This window comes from Sciurus vulgaris, assembly GCF_902686455.1.
Source record: "Sciurus vulgaris genome assembly, chromosome: 16".
Taxonomy (NCBI): Eukaryota; Metazoa; Chordata; class Mammalia; order Rodentia; family Sciuridae; genus Sciurus; species Sciurus vulgaris.
In genome coordinates, this window is record NC_136477.1 from 24,065,168 (window position 1) to 24,087,093 (window position 21,926).

At 35.7% G+C, this 21,926-nt stretch overlaps 1 protein-coding gene across 8 annotated transcripts in view; it reads left to right on the forward strand.

Moving 5' to 3' along the window:
- The window catches only part of ULK4 (unc-51 like kinase 4), a 633,437-nt gene that overhangs the window by 104,439 nt on the left and 507,072 nt on the right, over window positions 1-21,926 (forward strand). For all 8 annotated transcript variants that reach the window (XM_079114122.1, XM_079114115.1, XM_079114118.1 and 5 more), the window contains one exon: window positions 12,584-12,766. In XM_079114122.1, coding sequence (XP_078970248.1) covers window positions 12,584-12,766 — 183 coding nt within the window. The remainder of the gene's footprint in view (window positions 1-12,583; window positions 12,767-21,926) is intronic.

The window sequence follows — 21,926 nt, forward strand, 5'->3', positions numbered from 1 at the left end:
CACTAACCCTTCCCTCCCCCCCAATATGTGTCATCCTCCACTTATTAGCGATATCATTCGTCCTTTGGCTTTTTGAGATTGGCTTATCTCACTTAGCATGATATTCTCCAATTTCATCCATTTGCCTGCAAATGCCATAATTTTGTCATTCTTTATGGCTGAGTAATATTTCGTTGTGTATATATACCACGGTTTCTTTATCCACTCATCAATTGAAGGGCATCTAGGTTGGTTCCACAGTCTGGCTATTGTGAATTGAGCAGCTATGAACATTGATGTGGCTGTATCTCTGTAGTATGCTGATTTTAAGTCCTTTGGGTATAGGCCAAGGAGTGGGATAGCTGGGTCAAATGGAGGGTCCATTCCAAGTTTTCTAAGGAATCTCCACACTGCTTTCCAGAGTGGCTGCACTAATTTGCAGCCCCACCAGCAATGTATGAGTGTACCTTTCTCCCCACATCCTCGCCAACACCTGTTGCTTGTATTTTTGATAATCGCCATTCTAATTGGGGTGAGATGGAATCTTAGGGTGGTTTTGATTTGCATTTCTCTTATTACTAGAGATGTTGAACATTTTTTCATATGTTTATTGATTGCTTGTACATCTTCTTCTGTGAAGTGTCTGTTCATTTCCTTAGTCCATTTGTCGATTGGATTATTTGTGTTGTTGGTGTAGAGTTTTTTGAGTTCTTTATAGATTCTGGAGATTAGTGCTCTATCTGAAGTATGATTGGCAAAGATATTCTCCCACTCTGTAGGCTCTTTCTTCACATTACTGATAGTTTCCTTTGCTGAGAGAAAGCTTTTTAGTTTGAATCTATCCCAGTTATTGATTCTTGCTTTTATTTCTTGTGCTATGGGAGTCCTGTTGAGGAAGTCTGGTCCTAGGCCGACATGTTGAAGATCTGGACCTACTTTTTCTTCTATAATCTGCAGGGTCTCTGGTCTGATTCTGAGGTCCTTAATCCATTTTGAGTTGAGTTTTGTGCAGGATGAGAGATATGGGTTTAGTTTCATTCTGTTGCACATAGATTTCCAATTCTCCCAGCACCATTTGTTGAAGAGGCTATCTTTTCTCCATTGCATATTTTTGGCGCCTTTGACTAGTATTAGAAAGTTGTATTTATTTGGGTTTGTGTCCGTGTCCTCTATTCTGTACCATTGATCTACCTGTCTATTTTGGTACCAGTACCATGCCGTCTTTGTTACTATTGCTTTGTAATAAAGTTGAAGTTCGGGTATTGCAATACCCCCTGCTTCATTTTTCCTGCGAAGGATTGCTTTAGCTATTCTGGGTTTCTTATTCTTCCAGATGAATTTCATGATTGCTTGCTCTATTTCTGTAAGGGTGGACAAATCTTTTATCAGGAAATTTCTCTATTATAATCAGGAATTTTATACCAGTTGAAAGTCAGTTTTGCTGTGTTAGCTTCTTGAAGAATGATTACAGTGCTAATGAGATTGTTTTGCTGCACTGAATCACTGTTGGGAGAATCCTAGCTCTCTTGAAATAATTTGGTTACAGTGTGATCTTTAGGGATATCATTTAAAATGCCCTTTAAAAATAAGTGGATTAAAAAAATGAAATATTTGTTTTGGTTTCATTAATAGCGGTTTTCTTTGATTCATTACAAGTGAACTTTTACATTGGCACCTGTTAATTACATGGAATATTGGGTTTAATTGTGGCATATTTGTATGTGGATATAATTTAATCAGTTTCACTCCCGAGTATCTCCCCTTCCTTTCCTCCACTCCATCCTCTGATCCCGTTCCTAAACCCTTTCTCCTTTCTGCTATTGTGCTATCCCCACTCCTTTTTTTCCTTTTCCCCCGACTAACTTCCACATGAGAGAAAACATAGTGCTTATCTTAGAGTGTGACTTATTTTACTTAACGTGATGCTCTCCAGTTCTATCCATTTTCCTACAAATGACATAATTTTGTTCTTTATGGCTGAATAAAACACCATTGTGTGTTTATATATATATATATATCACTTTATCCATTCATCTGTTGATAACTTGCTATTGTGAATTGTGCTGTGATAAACATGGGTATGCTATCCCTAAAGCATGCTGACTTTCTTTTGGATAAACACCAAGGAGTGATATAGCTGGTCATATGGTAGTTTTAATCTCAGCTTTGTGAGGAACCTCTGTACTGACTGTACTAAATTACTTTGCCACCAACAGTGTATAAGAGTTTCTTTTTCCCTGCATCCTAGCCAGCATGTATTGTTTTTTGTATTATTGATTACTGCCATCCTATGTGGAGTGAGGTGGAATCTTAATGTGGTTTTGATTTGTGTTTCTCTGGTGGCTAAAGGAACATTATTTCAGAAAATTGTTGACCATTTGTACTTCTTTTGAGAAGGGTCTGTTCACTTCATTTGCCCATTTACTTTCTTAATTTTTATTTTTTGGTGGTAGATTTGAATTCCTTATGTATTCTGGTTATTAATTTTCTGCCACAAGAGTAGCTAGCATAGATTTTCTCCCATTCCATAGGCTGTTCCTTCATGCTGTTGTTTCCTTTGCTGTGCTAAAGCTTTTTAATTTGATGCTCTCCCATTTTTTCATTCTTGTTATTATTTCCTGAGCTACAGGAGTTCTAATCAGAATAGGAAGCTATTGCCTGTGCAGCAAAGTGTTTTTCCTATGTTTTCTTCTAACAGTTATAAAGTTTCTGATCTTAGGCCTAGATCTTTAAGTCATTTTGAGTTGACTTCTACAGGGTCAGAAATAGGGGTCTAGTTTCATTCTTCTACATAAGTATATCCAGTTTTCCTAGCACTAGTTTTTAAAGAGACTGTCTTTTCTCCAAGTTTTTAGTGCCTTTGTCAAGAATCAAATGACCATCTATGTGGGTTTGCTGCTGCTTCTGTTCTACTCTGTTGGTTTATGTACCTGTTTTTATGCCAGTGATGTGCTGTTTTTGTTCCTATGGCTCTGTATTAAAATTCAAAATTGGGTATCGTGATGCTTCCAGCATTGCTCTCTTTACTCAGGATTGTTTTGGCAATTTGGGGTCTTTTGTTCTTTCATCTGCATTTTAGAATTGCTTTTGCTAGTTCTGTGAAGAATGTCATTGGCATTTTGATGGGGAATGCATTGAATCTGTAAATTAATTTTGGTAATGTGGCCATCTTAACAGTATTCTGCCTGTCCATGAACATGGGAGGTCTTTACATCTTCTAGTATGTTATTCAATTTCTTTTTTCAGCATTCTGTAATTTTCCTTGTAGAGGTTTTTTACCTCCTTGGTTAGATTTATTCCTAGAGGGGTGTGTGTGTGTGTGTGTGTGTGTGTGTGTGTGTGTGTGTGTGTATTTTGGAAGCTACTGTGAATGGAATTGTTTTCCTGATATCCTTTTTCATGGAATCATTATTGAAGTATACGAAATCTATTGATTTTTGTATGTTGATTTCTTTTTCCTGCTACTTTGCTGAATTTGTTGATCAGATCTAGGAGTCTTTTGGTAGAGGCTTTAGGGTTTCTAAGTATAGGATTATATCATCTCCAACTGTGCATGATTTGACTTCTTGCTTTCCTATTTGTGTCCCTCGTATTTCTTTCTCTTGTCTAATTGCTCTCAAATTTAAAGAAATGTAATGAACAGAAGAATCTTAGTTCTTGACTTTAGAAGAAATACTTTTTGCTTTTCCCTAGTCAATGTGATGTTGTTTTTGTTGTGGTCTTTACTGTGTTGAGGTTGCCTTATATTCCTGATTTCTTAAGGTTTTTTTTTTTTTTTAATCATGAAACGTGTTGTATTTTCTCAAAGGCTTTTTTTTTCATCTATTGAGATAATCATGTGATTTCTGTCCTTGATTCTATTTGTGTTCTATTAGTTTATTGATTTGTATATGTTGAATCATCCTTAACATCCCAAGAATGAAATCAACCTGATCATTTATGTGTGAGTTTTAAAATATGTTGTCAACTACAGTTTACTAGTATTTTATTAAGGATTTTTTCATCTATATTCATCAAAGATAGTGGTCTGAAACTAATGTGTCCAGTTTGGTGTTGGTATCAGGATGATACCAGTTTTATAGAATGAGTTTGAAAGTGTTGCTTTTGTTTATATTTTGGAATAATTTGAGGAGCATTATTAGATATTCTGTAAACATTTGGTGAAATTCAGCTGTGAATCCATATGGTCCTGGGCTTTTCTTTTTCGGGAGGCTTTTTGTTACTACTTTCATATTCTTGTTTGTTATTGGTCTCTTTAGGTTTTCCATATCCTTGTGTGTGCTGGAAACTGTTCCATTTCTTCTAGATTTTCCCATTTGTTAGCATATGGTTTTTTGAAATAATTCCTAATGATTCTTTGAACATCTGCAGTATCAGTGGTAATGTCTCCTTTCTCATTTCTAATTTTATTAATTTGGATTTTCTGTCTCTTTTGGTTAGTTTGGGGGTTTATCAATCTTTACAAAGAATTAGCTCTTTGATCCTTTGTATCTTCTCTATTTCATTAATTTTTGCTCTGGTATTTATTTTTTCTTTCCTTCTACTGATTTTGGGATTGGTTTTTTCCAGTTTTTCTAAGATCTTGAGATGCATCGTTAGGTTACTTACTTGAGCTCCTTTTGATTTTTTTTAATGTGAACACTCATAACTTCCCTCTTAGAACTGCCTTTGCTTTATTCCACAGATTCTGATATGTTATTTCTATTCCCAACTTGATTCTAAAAATCTTTAAATTTCTCTCTAGATTTGTCCAATGACTCACTCATTACTGAAAAGTGTGTTGTTCAATTTGCATGTTTTTATAATTCCTGTACTTTTTCTTGATTGTGATTTTAAATTGCATTCCATTATTATAGTCTGGTAAGGTACAAGGAATTATCTCATTTTTTCTTTCCAAGATTTGCTTTTTGGCCTGATATATGATCTCTTTTGGAGAAAGTTCCTTGAGTAGCTGAAAAGAAAGTGTATTCAGCTGTTATTGGATGAAGTATTCTGTACATGTCAAGTCCATTTGATATATAATTTATCTCTGGTATCATTGTAGATTTTCTGTGTGGGTGACTTATTAGCATGGTACATTGAGATCATCCCCTGTTTTTTACTGGGGACTAGTTGTCCTACTGATTAGTTTTACAAAATTGAATGCACTGAGATTTGGGAGGCATAAATACTTAAAATTTTTATCTTTTGTTCATTTGTTCCCTTTACTAATATGTACTGACTTTCTTTGTCTCTTCTGACTACTTTAACTCATTGTCTACTTTGTTAGATATAAGAATAATTACTTCTGCTAGATTTAGGATTCCATTTGCATGGAATATCATTTTGTATTCTTTAAGTTTGTGAATATTTTTACTGATAAGCTATTTTTCTTACACATAACATAGTTAGGTCTTGTTTTTAAATTCAGTCAGTTTCTTTATTGGAAGCCATTTACATTTAGGTGGTTATAGAGCGAGATCTGTTAGTTTCTGTCATTTTGTTTTATTTCTAATGTTTGATTCATTCCTGTTTCTTGCTTGATTGTCTATTCTTTTAATGAGCTTTATTCTTTCCCATGCTTTCTTGTTGGTTTTTTCTTCAGTGTATAATATTTCTTTAAGTATCTTCTGCAATACTGGCTTAGTGCTCATGAATTCTTCAGTTTATGTTTATCTTGGAAGGTTTTTATTTATTTTTGAGGAATAGCTTTGCTGGATATCATTGTCTAAACTGGCAGTTACTTGCTTTCAGTTATTTTGAGGCTTGAAATATGTTCTCACTTGCCCTCTTGGTCTTTAGAGTTTCTGCTAAGAAATCTACAGTGATTCTGATTGGTTTGTCTTTATAAGTGACTTAGTGCTTCTATAGTTTTAAAAATACCTTAATTGGCCTGAATATTTGGCATTTTATCTATAATGTATCATGAAGAGGTTCTTTTCAACCGCAGTACCTACATGCCCATCTCATTCCTAAGATTGGGGAAATTTTCTGCCATAATTTTACTGAATTCTGTATCATTATTCTCTATTTCCACCCTTCATTCAGACCTATGAGTCTTAAATTTGGTCTTTTTTTTTTTAAATTTTATTTTATTGTAAACAAATGGGATACATGTTGGTTCTCTGTTTGTACATGGCGTAAAGGCATACCATTTGTGTAATCATAAATTTACATACAGTAATGTTGTTTGATTCATTCTGCTATTTTTTCCCTTCCCCCCACCCCTCCCACCCCTCTTTTCCCTCTATACAGTGCTTCCTTCCTCCATACATGCCCCCCTCCCTAACCCTAACTCTAACCCTAACACTAACCCTTCCCTCCCCCCATTATGTGTCATCATCCACTTATTAGCGATATCATTCTTCCTTTGGCTTTTTGAGATTGGCTTATCTCACTTAGCATGATATTCTCCAATTTCATCCATTTGCCTGTAAATGCCATAATTTTATCATTCTTTATGGCTGAGTAATATTCCATTGTATATATATACCACAGCTTCTTTATCCACTCATCAATTGAAGGGCATCTAGGTTGGTTTCACAGTCTGGCTATTGTGAATTGAGCAGCTATGAACATTGATGTGGCTGTATCTCTGTAGTATGCTGATTTTAAGTCCTTTGGGTATAGGCCAAGGAGTGGGATAGCTGGGTCAAATGGAGGGTCCATTCCGAGTTTTCTAAGGAATCTCCACACTGCTTTCCAGAGTGGCTGCACTAATTTGCAGTCCCACCAGCAATGTATGAGTGTACCTTTTTCCCCACATCCTCGACAACACCTGTTGTTGCTCGTATTCTTGATAATCGCCATTCTAATTGGGGTGAGATGGAATCTTAGGGTGGTTTTGATTTGCATTTCTCTTATTACTAGAGATGTTGAACATTTTTCCATATGTTTGTTGATTGCTTGTAGATCTTCTTCTGTGAAGTGTCTATTCATTTCCTTAGCCCATTTGTCGACTGGATTATTTGAATTCTTGGAGTAGAGTTTTTTGAGTTCTTTATAGATTCTGGAGATTAGTGCTCTATCTGAAGTATGATTGGCAAAGATATTCTCCCACTCTGTAGGCTCTTTCTTCGCATTGCTGATAGTTTCCTTTGCTGAGAGAAAGCTTTTTAGTTTGAATCTATCCCAGTTATTGATTCTTGCTTTTATTTCTTGTGCTATGGGAGTCCTGTTAAGGAAGTCTGGTCCTAAGCCGACATGTTGAAGATCTGGACCTACTTTTTCTTCTATAATCTGCAGGGTCTCTGGTCTGATTCTGAGGTCCTTAATCCATTTTGAGTTTAGTTTCGTGCATGGTGAGAGATATGGGTTTAGTTTCATTCTGTTGCATATGGATTTCCAATTCTCCCAGCACCATTTGTTGAAGAGGCTATCTTTTCTCCATTGCATATTTTTGGCCCCTTTGTCTAGTATGAGAAAATTGTATTTATTTGGGTTTGTGTCTGTGTCCTCTATTCTGTACCATTGATCTACCTTTCTATTTTGGTACCAATACCATGCCGTTTTTGTTACTATTGCTTTGTAGTAGAGTTGAAGATCTGGTATTGCAATACCCCCTGTTTCACTCTTCCTGCTAAGGATTGCTTTAGCTATTCTTGGTTTCTTATTGTTCCAGATGAATTTCATAATTGCTTGCTCTATTTCTGTAAGGTACGTCATTGGGATTTTAATTGGAATTGCATTGAATTTGTATAGCACTTTAGGTAGTATGGCCATTTTGACAATATTAATTCTTCCTATCCAAGAACATGGAAGATCTTTCCATCTTCTTAGGTGTTCTTTAATTTCTTTCTTTAGTGTTGTATAGTTCTCATTGTAGAGGTCTTTCACCTCTTTTGTGAGATTGATTCCCAAGTATTTTATTTTTCTCGAGGCTATTGTGAATGGGGTAGTTTTCCTAATTTCTCTTTCTGAAGATTCATCACTTATGTATAAAAATGCGTTGGATTTATGGGCACTGATCTTGTAACCTGCTACTTTACTGAATTCACTTATGAGTTCTAAGAGTTTTCTGGTGGAATTTCCAGGTTCCTCTAAATATATAATCATGTCATCAGCGAACAGGGATAGTTTGAGTTCTTCTTTTCCAATTCGTATCCCTTTAATTTCTTTGGTTTGTCTAATTGCTCTGGCCAGAGTCTCAAGAACGATGATGAATAAATGTCTCAGAGCTCTTGTATTTTTCTGTTCATAGTTGTTTCTCTTCATTCCCTTTTTCCTCCCTTTCTTCCCCTTCCTCTCGTCCTCCCTCTCCTACCTCCTTCTTTTTCTCCTTTTTTTTTCTTCTTGGTACTGGGGATTTAACCCAGGGATACTTTATCACTGAGCTGCATTCCCAGCCCTTTTTTGTTTTTATTTTTTATTTTGAGATAGAGTCTCACCAAGTTGCTTAGGGACTTGCTAACATGCTGAGGCCGACCTTGAACTTGTGATCCTCCTGTCTCAAACTTCTGAGTTGCTGGGATTACAGGTTGTGTGCCATTATTCACAGCTCATTGATAATTTTCATTATCATTTAAAAAATTATTTGGCATTTACTCCACTTCAGTATTTATGGATTCAGTTATTAGAGAGTTTGGCATCTTGATACCTTGTGTTATTATGTTTAACATGATACTTCGTGTTATCTGTGTTTGTATATTGAAATTTGCTTTGCTTTTGGGGTATTTATTTCTACCACTGTTACATCAATGTATTTTTAGTGAGCTGCTTTCTCTTTTCTGTGTGCTCTGGTATGGACCTTTGTCTCAGCTTTAGTGGATCCACACAGTATGTTCAAAGTGCTGTGTTCAAGCCCCAGCACCGCTCTGAAAGAAGGGAATAGCCATCAGTAGTAGTTACAGGTTGAAAGCAAATCACATATCAATGTGCATAAAAACTTATTGAAAATGTTCTCTACAACTCTAATATCCCAGGAGCAGAAGTGGGGTTAGTTTATAGAATAGTTTGGAAAAGAAGTCAATAAAGAAAATGAAATTAATTGTGAACCATATATGAGATAGAAAAGGGAACAAAGAGAAAAGAAACAAGAATATAGCATGGGGGAGAGAGGTCTAGGTATGGTGACATATGTGTGTAATTCCAGATATTTAGGAGTGTTAGGAGGATCACAAGTTGGAGTCTAGCCTGAGCAACTTAGTGAGGCTGTCTCAAAATAAAATAAAAATAAGTGCCAGGAAGGCAGCTCAGCAGTAGATTGCCTCTCTGTTCAATCCCAGTACCACAAGAAAATGGGGGAGGCAAGAGACAGAAGAAAAAATGAGGAAGAAAAAGAAGGGGAGGGAATAAAAACAAAATAAAAAGAAAAAAAACTGTAATGGGTTCAAAACAAAATTAGGTAAAATGATAAAATAACAAGTAGTGGCAGGAAACTACAAATGAGTTTTAAAAGCATTAATTCTTTCATCAGAACCAGATTTCTTCTTTATGAACTCTTTTTCATTCTCCTCTTTTCAGATATTACTGCTGCTTTTCTACCAAAACTTAACTAATTTAGATTTTAGAGTTGAACCCTGCCTTCATAGTTTCTAAACCAAAGTATCTAACTTATCCATCTGTAACTCCATTGGAAGAGAAGGGAGACCAAAATGTTATTTGAAAAATTCCCAAAGAGTTTCATTATTTGATGGAATTTCATTTTGATATGGTTATCTCTAAATGAATGCAAATTCTTAGTATATGTTTGAAATGGAGTCAGTGGTTAAGACAGTATTAGACATGTCCCATATAATAGTTCTACAAGGCAAGGGATGCTTTTTATTTTAGGGAAGGTATTTAGGTAGTAATTTGAAAATCTTCATTTTTTGAGCTCATTTTATTACTCAGTAACTTCAGAAGTGGCAGTAAATATATACATTGCAAAGTTTATTTCCACATACTTTAAAAAATGTATAATATAGTCTTTGTATGTAACTTCAAATAATTATTAGAATTGCATTCATTTGAAAAATTTGCATGGCACAGTCATAAAAGTTTGACTCTTCATTGCCATTTTTCTTTCCACCTCTCAGTCCAAATGCTCTTGAGACAGGTATTTATAGTAGGTCCTTCTAGAATTTTCCTTGACACTAGTTAGCCTTAACCTTTTCCATTTAGCATTTTCATAAAACTGGAAATAAGGTTAAGCATTAAATGAAAACATTTGCTTTAAAGCATTTTGTTTTTGTGAAAGATTCAGTTTTATACCAGCACTTGTTTTCTTAAATTATCAATAGTAAAAAGTTTGAAAGGAAACTCATTCTTGATGATAGAAAAAAATTTTTTCCCGTGATTTTCCAGCAAATGAAATGTTTAAATGTTCTTCAAAGTTTTAAAGAATATTTTCCTCATTCCCTCTCTTCCTGCTTCCTCTTTCCTCCAGTCATCATATTTGTAACAACTTGTCTTGTGTTTTATATTTTAATTATTAATCAAAATTATAGACTGGTGTAAAAAATCAGGGACAAAGAACTCATGTGACAGTTTGAAAAAGTATGAACAAGTTAGGGACATCTCTGGGGGCTAATTACCTCTGTTTGAATCTTTGCTCCTCCTTTTGCTAGCTCTATGATACTTTGCAAATTACTTGAATATTCTAAGCTTTAGTCTCATCTGTAAATGGGGTAATGCTACCTTTCTTATATGCGCTTGGAAGAATTACATGATTTTCAGATATTCTGAGATAGTGTTCCATATAGTAAACAGTGTTAAATATGAACTTTTATTAGTAGTTTTGAGAAATTAGTGTCAGTACAAAGAATACATTTGTTAATTGTTTTTTCCCCCCTTTGTCATTAAGTTTTTTGAGTTCTTTATATATCCTGGTGATTAATGCTGTATCTGAGGTGCGGGTGGTAAAGATTTTCTCATTCTGTAGACTATCTCTTCATGCCTTTGTTTTCTTTGCTGTGAAGAAATTTTTTAGTTTGATATCTCGTTTGTTCTTGATTTTACTTCCTGTGCTTTAGGAGTCTTGTTGAGGAAGTTGGTTCCTAAGCCAACATGATGGTGTGTTGGGCTTATATTTTTTCCTAGTAGATGAAGGGTGTCTGGTCTAATGTCTAGGTCTTTGAGTCACTTTGAGTTTTGTGCAGGGCAAGAGATAGGAGCTAAATTTTCTTCTGCTGTATATGGATTTCCGGTTTCCTCAGCACCATTTGTTGAAGAGGCTCTTTTCTCCAGTGTGTGTTTATGGCACCTTTGTCTAGTACGAGACAACTGTATTTATGTGCATTTGTCTCTGTGTCTTCTATTCTGTTCCATTGGTCTTCAGGTCTATTTTGATACCAATACAATGCTGATTTTGTTAGTATTACTTTGTAGTGTAATTTAAAGTCTGGTTAATTAATAAATTGGCAAAGGAACTAAACGGACACTTCACAGAAGAAATACAAATGTCAACAAATATATGAAAAAATGTTCAATGTCTCTAGCAATTAGAGAAATGCAAGTCAAAACTACACTGAGATTTCATCTTATTCCAGTTAGAATGGTGACAATCAAGAATACAAGTTAAAAAAAAAAAATACAAGTAATGGGGTTGGACTGTGGCTCAGTGGTAGAACTTGCTTAGCATGTGCCAGGCACTGGGTTTAATCCTCAGCACTGCATATAAACAAATGAGTAAAATAAAGGTCCATCAACAACCAAAAAAAATTTTAAAAAATACAAGTAACAATAAATGTGGGCAAGGATGTGGGGAAAAGGTTACACTCATACATTGCTGATAGGTCTTTCTACTCTGGAAAGCAGTATGGAGATTTCTCAGAAAACTTGGAATGGAACCACCATTTGATTCAGTTATTCCATTCCTTGTTGCATGCCTGAAGGACTTAAAGTCAGCATATTACAGTGATGCACCTCAATTCACAATAGCTAAGCTATGGAACCAACTTAGGAGCCCTACAATAGAATGAATAAAGAAAATGAGGTATATATACATAGTGGAATATTACTGATCTATTAAAAAGAATGACTTTATGGCATTTGCTGGAAAATGGGATGGATCTGGAGACTATTATGCTAAGCGAAATAAGCCAATCCCCCAAAACCAAAGGTTAAATGTTCTCTCTGATATGTGGATGTTAACACCAAACAAGGATGGGTAGTGGAAGAATAGAAGTTTAGCAGATTAGACAAAGGAGAATGAAGGGAAGGGAGGGTGAACAGGAAATAGGAGAGAATGGAATGAATCGGACTCAACTTTCCTATGTACATATATAAATACTCCACAGTGAATCTCTGTATTGAACAACCATAAGACTGGGATCCTAATTAGAATAATGAATGTTCCATGGTTGTATAAATATGTCAAATTGTAGTGTTATGTATAACTAAAAAGAACAAAAAATACATTAAATGTTTATTACTTAAAAGGAAGTTTTCCTATTTAGACTTGTGAATTAGTTAACTTATCAATTTAGTGATTATTGTTACAATGCTGTGTAATGTTTTAAAACAACTTTAAATTGTATTGGCAGCTTCTACTGTTCTCCTTTTAAGTTTGTTTAAATTTTTTTCTTGTGCCAAAATAAGTTATAAAGGGCAAGGTCAGTACCTTGTGCACAGGAGTGTGTGTCATCTTCTGCGGTAGTGAATGCACTTGGAGTTGTCTCACGGGTCTGCCCTCCTGTCTCTGCAGGCCTTGTGTAGAATCACTCGCCAGTCTCCTACAGCCTTCCAGAATGTTATTGAGAAGGTGGGACTGAACTCCATAATCAACTCCCTGGCCTCTGCCATCTGCAAAGTTCAGCAGTACCTGTTGACCTTATTTACTGCCATGTTGTCCTGTGGGATTCATCTTCAAAGACTAATCCAAGAAAAGGTTTGGATCGACTGCAATTTCACCCATTATTCTACTTTAAAAATTGTTTTCCTCTAGAGTTTTATTGGTTCAACAGATAATATCATTTCTGTAGAGTTTGTTTTTCATCCTCGGGAATCTTTTTGAATTTTCTAAACTTTTGTACTGTAGAGCATTCACCTGAAGACGTTACAAGAGTATTTTAGTGATTAAAATAGAAATCCAGTAAATGGATTCTGCCTGCTTGTCCCATTTTAGTAATGAAAAATGAGAAAATTTGAGTCCTTCCACATCCACCTCAGCCCTATTTTTTCCATGTCCTTTGGGAGGGATCTCTCCACATTCTCTGCTTACTCTGACCCATTTTTATTCCTTTCCTTGTCTAATTGTCTGCCAAACCAAATCACTTTTGGAGCCCCCTTTCTCTATTTTAGTCTCTTCCTACTCCTTAGCTGTTGTGTTATATATAGTACAGTTTGTAAGTATTGCATTCTTTTTTAACAGCTAAATGAACCAGATTTATTATTCTATAGGGTTTCCATCACATAAGTTTATTTTGTACAACAGACTTTCCAAATCCAGTAACTTCTAGACATTCAGTGTTAAGCTGCTACCTCTTTAAGTGAAGCCATACCACCTGCCATTAGCCAATCCTGTGAAAGTCCAACAAATTTAGAGAAATCTGAAGCAACAAACAAATCTACATTCCCAAATATGTAACACATAGCAGATATGATGCTAACCCGCTCTTCTCATATTCCCTTATGTTACCATCATTCTTTTTTTATTGGTTCATATTGATTATTCAGAATGTTGCATTTCATTGTGGCCTATTGGTACATACATATAACTTGATCATTTTCATTTTCAAGTACCTCTTACTCTCTTTTCCTCCCTCCCTCTAATCATCATTATCTACTTTATTAGTTTCCTTTCTACTTTCATGAAGTCCCTTCCCCACCATTTTTCCCCCTTTTCCTCCACTACCTTCCACATATGAGAGAAAACATATGGTACTTGCTTTCTGAATATGACTGATTTCACCTTGAACGATGCTCTACAGTTTCATCCATTTTCCTACAAATGATATAATTTTGTTCTCTATGCTGAATATAACTCCATTGTGTGTGTATGTGTGTGTGTAATATATGTGTGTGTGTGTGTGTGTGTGTGTGTATATGTATCTACATATATGTTGATTTTCTTTATCCATTCATCTTTTGATAGCCATCTTGGCTGACTCCATAACTTCGCTATTGTGAATTATGCTGTGATAAACATGGGTATGAATGTATCATTTAGAGTATGCTGATTTTAATTCTTTTGGATAAATACAAGAATGCTATAGCTGGGTCATATGGTAGTTTTCTTCTCAGTTTTGTGAGAAACCTCCATACTGATTTCTGTGGTGACTGTACTAATTTACTTCTCTACCAACAGTGTATAAGAGTTCGTTTCCCTCACTTTGCATTTTGGCCCACATTTATTGTTTGTATTCTTGATTGGAGTCTCAGTGTGATTTTCATTTCCTTTTTTCTGATGGCTAAAGATACTGAACATTTTTTCAGAAAATTGTTGGCCATTCATGTTTTTTTCTTTTGAGAAGTCTGTTCAATCCATTTGCCCATTTATTGAATGGATTCGTGTGTGTGTGTGTGAAGTTTTTGAGTTCTTGATATATTCTAAATATTAATCTTCTGTTGGAAGAGTAGCTGGCAAAGATTTTCTCCCATTCAGTAGTCTTCTTCACGCTGATGTGTCCTTCGCTGTGCCAAGGCTTTTTAATTTGATTCTATTCCATATTTTGATTATTGCTGTAATTTCCCGAGCTATAGAAGTCCTATTCAAGAAGTCATTGCCTGTGCCTATGTGTTCAAGTGTTTCCTTTATGTTGTTTTCTAGCATTTGCAAAGTTTTTGGTGTTATGCTTACAACTTTGATCCATTTTGAGTTGACTTTTGTATAGGGTCTATTTACATTCTTCCACATGTGCATGTTTCCCCAGCACCATTTGTTAAAATGGCCATGTTTTCTCCAACATACATTTTTGGCACCTTTGTCAAAAATCAGATGACTCTAACTATGTGGGTTTTTCTCTGTATTCTCTTGCATTGATCTACCTGTTTTCATGATAGTACTATTATGGTTTGGGTATGACATCTCTTCCCCCTAAAAATCCTTTGTTGATGTGGGAATGTTCAAGGGTGAAATGATCAGATTTTGAAAGCTGTAACCTAAGGGAGGTTAATCAATCTGATTAATAAACTGAATGACTGGGAGTGGTGGTGCATGGGTATAATCCCAGTGGCTCGCGAGGCTAAGGCAGGAGAATTGAGAGTTGCAAGCCAGCCTCAGCAACTTAGCAAGGCCCTGTCTCTCAAAAAATTAAAAAAGGGCCCAGGATGTGGTTTAGTGGTTGATTGCCCCTGGGTTCAATTGCCAGCACCAAAAAATAAATAAAATAAATAAATTAATTAATTAATTGAAGGGAGTAAGTGGGTAGTAACTGTAGGCAGGTATTGTGTGACTGGAAGAAATAGGTCACTAGGAGTGTGCCTTTTGGGTTTATATTTTCCTGGAGGCTACCATGAGGTGAGAAACTTTCCTCCACTGTGCCTTTCTGCCATGATATTCTTCACTTCAGGCCCAGAGTGATGGAGTAAGCCAACCATGGACTAAATCTCTGAAACCATGAACTCTAAAGAAACTTTACCTGCTGTAAGTTGTTTTTGTTGTATTTTGATCACAGTGAAAGAAACCTAACACAAATATCATACTGTTTTTGTTACTATTTCTCTGTAATATCATTTGAAATTGAATATAGTTATGACTCTAGCATTGCTTTTTCTGCTCAGGATTGCTTTGGGTATTTGGAGTCTTCTTTCATTTTAATTTTAGGATTATTTTTCCTAGTTCAGTAAAGAATGGCATTGGTATTTTGATGGGGATTGTAAATCATATTTGGTAATACGGCCACTTTAACAATATTAATTATGTCCTTGCATGATTTTGGGTGTAATATTACATTCTTATCATAGTGCCATAAACAGGTCTCTATAGTATCCTTGTACTAGGTGTCTTCTCTCACTCCTTGCTAAAGAATGATGCCTGGATCAGTAGCATCAGCATCACTAGGAAGTGTTAGAAATGCAAACTCTCAGGCCCATCACAGATCTGCTGGATCAAAATATACATTTTAATGACATCTCTAGGTGATTCGTTTGAGCTTTATGGTTTGAGAAACCCTGTCTGAGAATGTTAGTGTTCAGTGTGGTGTGTAAACAGGTGAAAAAGTGACTGATGACTGTAAATAAGTTGGAAGGCAATGAGTCAAAGTTAAAGATATTTTAAGTTTTGGAAAAAATGGTGGAAGTAACACTGTTGAGTCTAGAATGGGACCACTTAAATACAAATTTTATGAAATCAGCCTCAAATGGTTTTATTTAGTCATAAAGAAGAATGATATTATGTCGTTTGCAGGAAAATGGATGGAACTGGAAAGCATCAAGTTAAACAAAATAAGCCAGAATCAGAAATGCAAGTATTATGTTTTTTCTCACGCGGAAGCTAATGGGGATAAAAAGAACATTGTGAAAGCAGAAGGGAAGCCAATAGGGCAGAAGAAGGGGAAGGGGAGAGTAAGGATTGTTTTGGGGCAGTGACACTGATGAAATTAAATGTTATATGCATGTACCAATATGCTACAATGAACCCTATCATTCTGCACAATTAGTTTGCACCAATAAATCACACAAAAATGCAGTTTACTGTGAGTTTTCTGCATTGAATACAACATTAAATTTTGGATTTACAATGAAATTTAAAATTCATAACATAAATAACTCAGATTTATATAGTAAACTCTCCAAATAGAGAGCACATCACTTCTAGCCTTTATTCTAATTTGGATTCTTAGAAGTTTGTGCCTCAGAGAAAGTATTTATTCCAATAATCTGTGTGCTGTTTTTTGCTATTAAATTTTCCAAGTTATTAAATGTTATTAAAAAAAGTAACACTCAAGTAGTTTTACTGAATGAATTGTGGTAAGAGACTCAGAATTTTGGAAGTTTGTGTTTTTACCTCTTAGCACAGATGGGGTTTTATTAAACCTGGAATATAGTATTTCCCAAGGGCAGTAAAATAAGATGTATTAATTAATATGATTTGGTCTTATAATGAGTAACTGCTTTTTCATGTTTTTAAATGTATGAATAAGCAATTACATATATGGAATGATAAGTAACAATTTGCTTTTAACTAGTATTGACCCTTTCTAAAGTTTTTTATTTGTGGTAGAAAATGAAAAATGTATTACCTTAACCATTTTTAAGTTTGGAGTTCAGTATTAAAACTATTCACATTAAAGTGAAACAGACTTCCAGAAATTTTTTCACCTTGCAAAACTGCAATTCTACCTAGGAGATATTTTGGGTGGCATTGTTATAAGTCTCTGGATTTTACTTGAATCTGTTTTATTAGGTCCCCCTCTAACACCAAACTGGCCAGGGAAGGAGCAAGCTGCTTTGTTACTGCTGGGTAGGGGCAGAATTCTAGGTCCCAAGTGAATTTGCTTTGATACCTGAGCTGGTGGAAGAGCTGCCCATTATTGCTGGGCAAGAGGCTTTCTACTAAGCTGCCTGTGTTGGTAGCCTACCCTCTGTGCATGGGGTTACTGCTTCTGTTATCCTTGGTGGCGTAGGAATGTCTCATTCCTGGTGAAGGGTCAATGTGCAGACTTCCCACTGTGCCTTGATACCAGCAGGGAGAGGGAAGAGAAGTGTGTTGTTTTGTGTGGTTAGAGATCTACCCTGACACCACAGTGTGGGGAGAGGGACCTGGCTATTGCTTAATTGGGATGAAAGTCCCACATTTCTACTTGGGCTTTCTGACACTACTTTGGTGGGGGATAGTGTTTGGGTGACTTTTAGGGTCATGTGAGGAGGGAAGTCTAGACACCCTACTTACTCTTTGCTGATGGAGCTGGGGGTGTGGATTTTCCATGGTGTTGAACTTTAGGAGACTAAGTATTGCCTAAAGTTTTCTCCTTACTGGCTGCCCCTTTCTAGGTCCTTTGACTCAAGAGAGCTGGTTTTCTTGTATACTTGTGTATGTGTATCTGTTGGTGTTTCCAGGGTCCCAGACTCTCGAGAACCCACTCTGGAATATGAGGCAAAAAGACAACCTGATTAACACAGTACCGTATGGATCACAAGTCCCAGGGCCCCTAGCTGTTCTGCTTCCTTCTCTTCACCTTTCAATCATCATAGGTTTATTTTATGTTTAATGTCCAGGGATTTTAGCTCTACTTAGTGGCAGGAATAGAAGTGCATCTTCTCTCTTGTCTTCTGGTTTTTCAAATGTGTCTATGACAGCTCAATAATAATAAAAAAATTCATTTAAAATGTAAATCTCTATTTTTATTAATGAGAACATTTTACCATTTACTGGGCATTCACCTGGGCCAAGTGCTTAGCGATTTGTGACTGTTTCACAAATGAGACTTCGTGTGTTTTGAGTAGTTTTGCCAAGTTCATGGCAGGTGTAAGTACTGGATATAAATGCTTATACTCTTAACAGGGCAGATGGTAAAAGAGGAAACAAAGTAATTGTGGGTGGTGCTAATGTTCTGAAAGTCATAAGCCAGTAATGTGATGGAGTGACTGCAAGGGATGGTGTGCAGCCAGACTCCCTTAGTGTAGGTGGGGTGTGAGGAGTCGGGGGAGGCCTCCCTGAGGTGGTGGGATCCAGCCAGTTAGGAGAAGGAGCGTGCTAGGTGCAGATCTGGGGGAAGAACCCAGTGGGTCAGCTTCCCTCAAATGCCAGGAATCTTGGGGCAATCTTGGAAGAGCACAGGGAGCGGGGAGGAAGGGACGTGGGAAGAGGCTGGAAGTTGAAAGTGGGTCTGGAGCACGGAGGGCTGTGATATCGGCCCCCCACATGGGCTTTGGCATGGTGGCTTTTGTTTTATTTTTACTGGAAGAAGGTAGACATGCCTGTATTCGTCCATATGTACGTGTTTGAGGAACAGGTTTATCCCCGTTATTCTTGCTAAAATGAGAGTTTTTTCCCCCCTCAAGTGGCTTTGATGGGTAATGAGTGGTAGATGAAAGGACCTGGGGCCAACACAAAGTTTCTTGTTTCCTTGCGCAGGGGGAAGGAACTGCACATGGGGTTCTTCTGAGGATACTGATGCCTACAAATTGTAGCCTTTTTAAAAAAATTGATATTAAGTCCTTGAGAGAGGTCCATTCCTATCCTTCTAAATAAAAAATTGCTCACTGCCAATAATTTAGAAGACTAAAAGAAGAAATCAAAATCATCTCTAATCTCACTATTTAGAGAGAATTATAATTAACTTTAGGTTTTGTCTATGAATTTTAGAATACAAAGTTAAGATTAAAAGGTGTTGATTTATCTGTTTTCACTATACGTTAATGGTATTAAATAGTCCTCAAGAACATTTTCTTCCTTCCTCCCTTCTTTCTTCCCCTCTTTCCTCCCCCCACTTTCCGTTCCCTGGGAATTGAACCCAGGGTCACTTCACAAGCTAAGCTTGTGCTCTAGCTCTGAGCTATGTCCCTAGCCAGGAACGTATAACTGGTTAGATGAGGTGTGATCTGAAGCTCCAATAACTGGCTTCTTCCCCCATTATCGAACTGTTTGCTTCCCTTTGTTTGGTTCCTACTCACCTCGATACAAGGAGCATCTTATTACATATGTCTTTGTGTTCACCTCTAATACATTGATTGCCTCTACTGTTATGAACATGGGTAAGTCTCTCCATAGATATTACTGGATTGTTCTTTGGAAAGGTAGATGATTTAAATAACATTCACTTGTTATTTAACTAACAGTCATCTAAGCCAATGGTATTTTCTCTTGTAATAAAATCTAGAGTTCAGCTTTTTTTCAAATCAAATTAAAGTTTAATTAAAATGAAAATGGTATATCTGTATATTTTTCATATATATTTTGTTATTGTTATTTTTAGATATACATGACAGTATATTTTGACATACATGGAGTATAACTTTTCCATTAATTTTTTATTTGTTCTAATTAGTTGTACATGATAGTAGAATGCATTTATGGATTTTGAGCACACATAAATGGAATGTAATTTCTCATTTTTCTGATTGTGCATAATGTAGGATCAGAATTTTTAAATTAGCAGTATATGTGAGGTTTTCATTGTTATTTGTAGTTAGTGATTTATCTGTTTGAGATATGAAACCATAGCCAAGTTTTCATCTTAAACCACATTAACTAGATGGTGTAGTCTGTTTCTTTCTCAATTATGCTCATTTCCATGGGTGGATTTTTATGTGCATGATTTTGGAATCATGGTTAGAAATAGGGAGCTGTTGTAGTGGTGCCCTCTTATCTGTAGATTTTTTTTCCATGGTTCAACTGGAAATACTGAATGGAAAAAATTTTTGTTGTTTGTTTTTTGTACTGGGTGTTAAACCCAAGGGCACTGATTCACTGTGTCAGATCCCTAGCCCTTTTTGTTTTTTATTTTGAGACAGGATCTCACTAAGTTGCCGAGACTGGCTTTGAACTTGTGCCTTAGCCTTCCGTTGCCACTGTGTCCAGCTTGAAAATTTTGTATTTTGAGAAAGACAAAATTTCTATTATACTGCTATATTTATTTAACTATTAGTTATTGCTAATTTCTTACTGTGCCTAATTTATAAAACCATCAGTTTAATTTATAAATTAAACAGATACATGTGTATAGGAGAGAAAGCATGTATAGGGATCAGTATTTCAGGCATCTGCTGGGGTTCTTGGAACAACATGGAAAAGGGGAGGCTATTGTTCCTTTTGTCAATTTAAATGCTTGAATGACTGAATAAGAGCCTTCTGAAAAGTCTGACAAGGTGTAACAAGAAACATGCAGATTAGGTTTGAGTGTATTTACTAATATTTGCCCTATAAACTTTTTTTATGGTTTACTTCATAATTGCATCTCTCTGGTTCTTCCAAGCTTTGTGTCCTACAGACATGCAATCATTAAGATATGGGGTTGAAGGAGTTTGGGAGTTCTTGGATGTTTCTTGCTGTTTATTGGGGCGAAAGATCCTTGATAAGGCCATTACGATAGTCCCTAGTTATAATTACCTCAACAGTTAAAGTATCTCTGCAAATTTTTTTTTTTTTTTTTTTTTTTGCGGTTCTGGGGATCGAACCCAGGGCCTTATGCTTGCAAGGCAAGCACTCTACCAACTGAGCTATATCCCCAGCCCCCTGCAAATTTTAATGTATTTTTTTAACTGGATTTTAACTTTTGAAAATTTTAAGGCTTTACATATTCAGTATGGTAAATTCAGAATGTGTAGAATACATAATACAAAAAGTTGAAGTAAAAGTGCTTACTGTGGCACCCTCTAATAATTTTAATATATATCTTTTCAAGTTCATATTTGCTGTCCATATCCATAGACATATATATTTCATTTATATATTTCCCCCTTTCCTACTGCTACATGTTATTAGACTCTTCTCACAGAAATCGGATCAACTATATATTTGATAAATATTTTACCTACTCAATGAGGTGTTAAGAATGTGTGTCTAGCTCAATTACTGCAACTCTTTGATGATATTTTAAAAGATTATTACATCCATTTTATGAAGGTATCACTATTTATTCCAACAGTTATTCCACATTTAGAATTTCTTTTAGTCTTAGAGAACATTCTTATGGTTAAATTCTTTTGCATGGACATTCTGAGTTGTTTTCTTAGGGTAAATATTTAAGTAAAATTGCTAGTTTAGTTTATGTATTTTTAAAAGGTCCTTTTTTCTGTGGAGTTTATATATAACACTGTGGTTTTATATATGTTGGCAAATAGCTACAGTTCCAGTAAAAGTATGATAATATCATATCCTGAATATATATCTTCTCATATGTCAAAAATATTTTTGGTTTAGAGCTTGGTTAAGTCCATGATTACGGTCCCTTTATTTCCTTCAGTTTACCAAGATTTTCAGCCAAGATAGTTCAAGGTCACATGGTAAATTGTGATTTTTTTTTCATAATCATCTTTTTAAACTGGGTGAACCACAGTAAGTTATTTTTGGGTTGCTGGAAGTTGTGGCTCTGTTTTAAATTTTGACTCAGAAATCATACCACCTTGGAAAATGGTCTGTCGTCTGACTTCAGGGTTTCAATAGA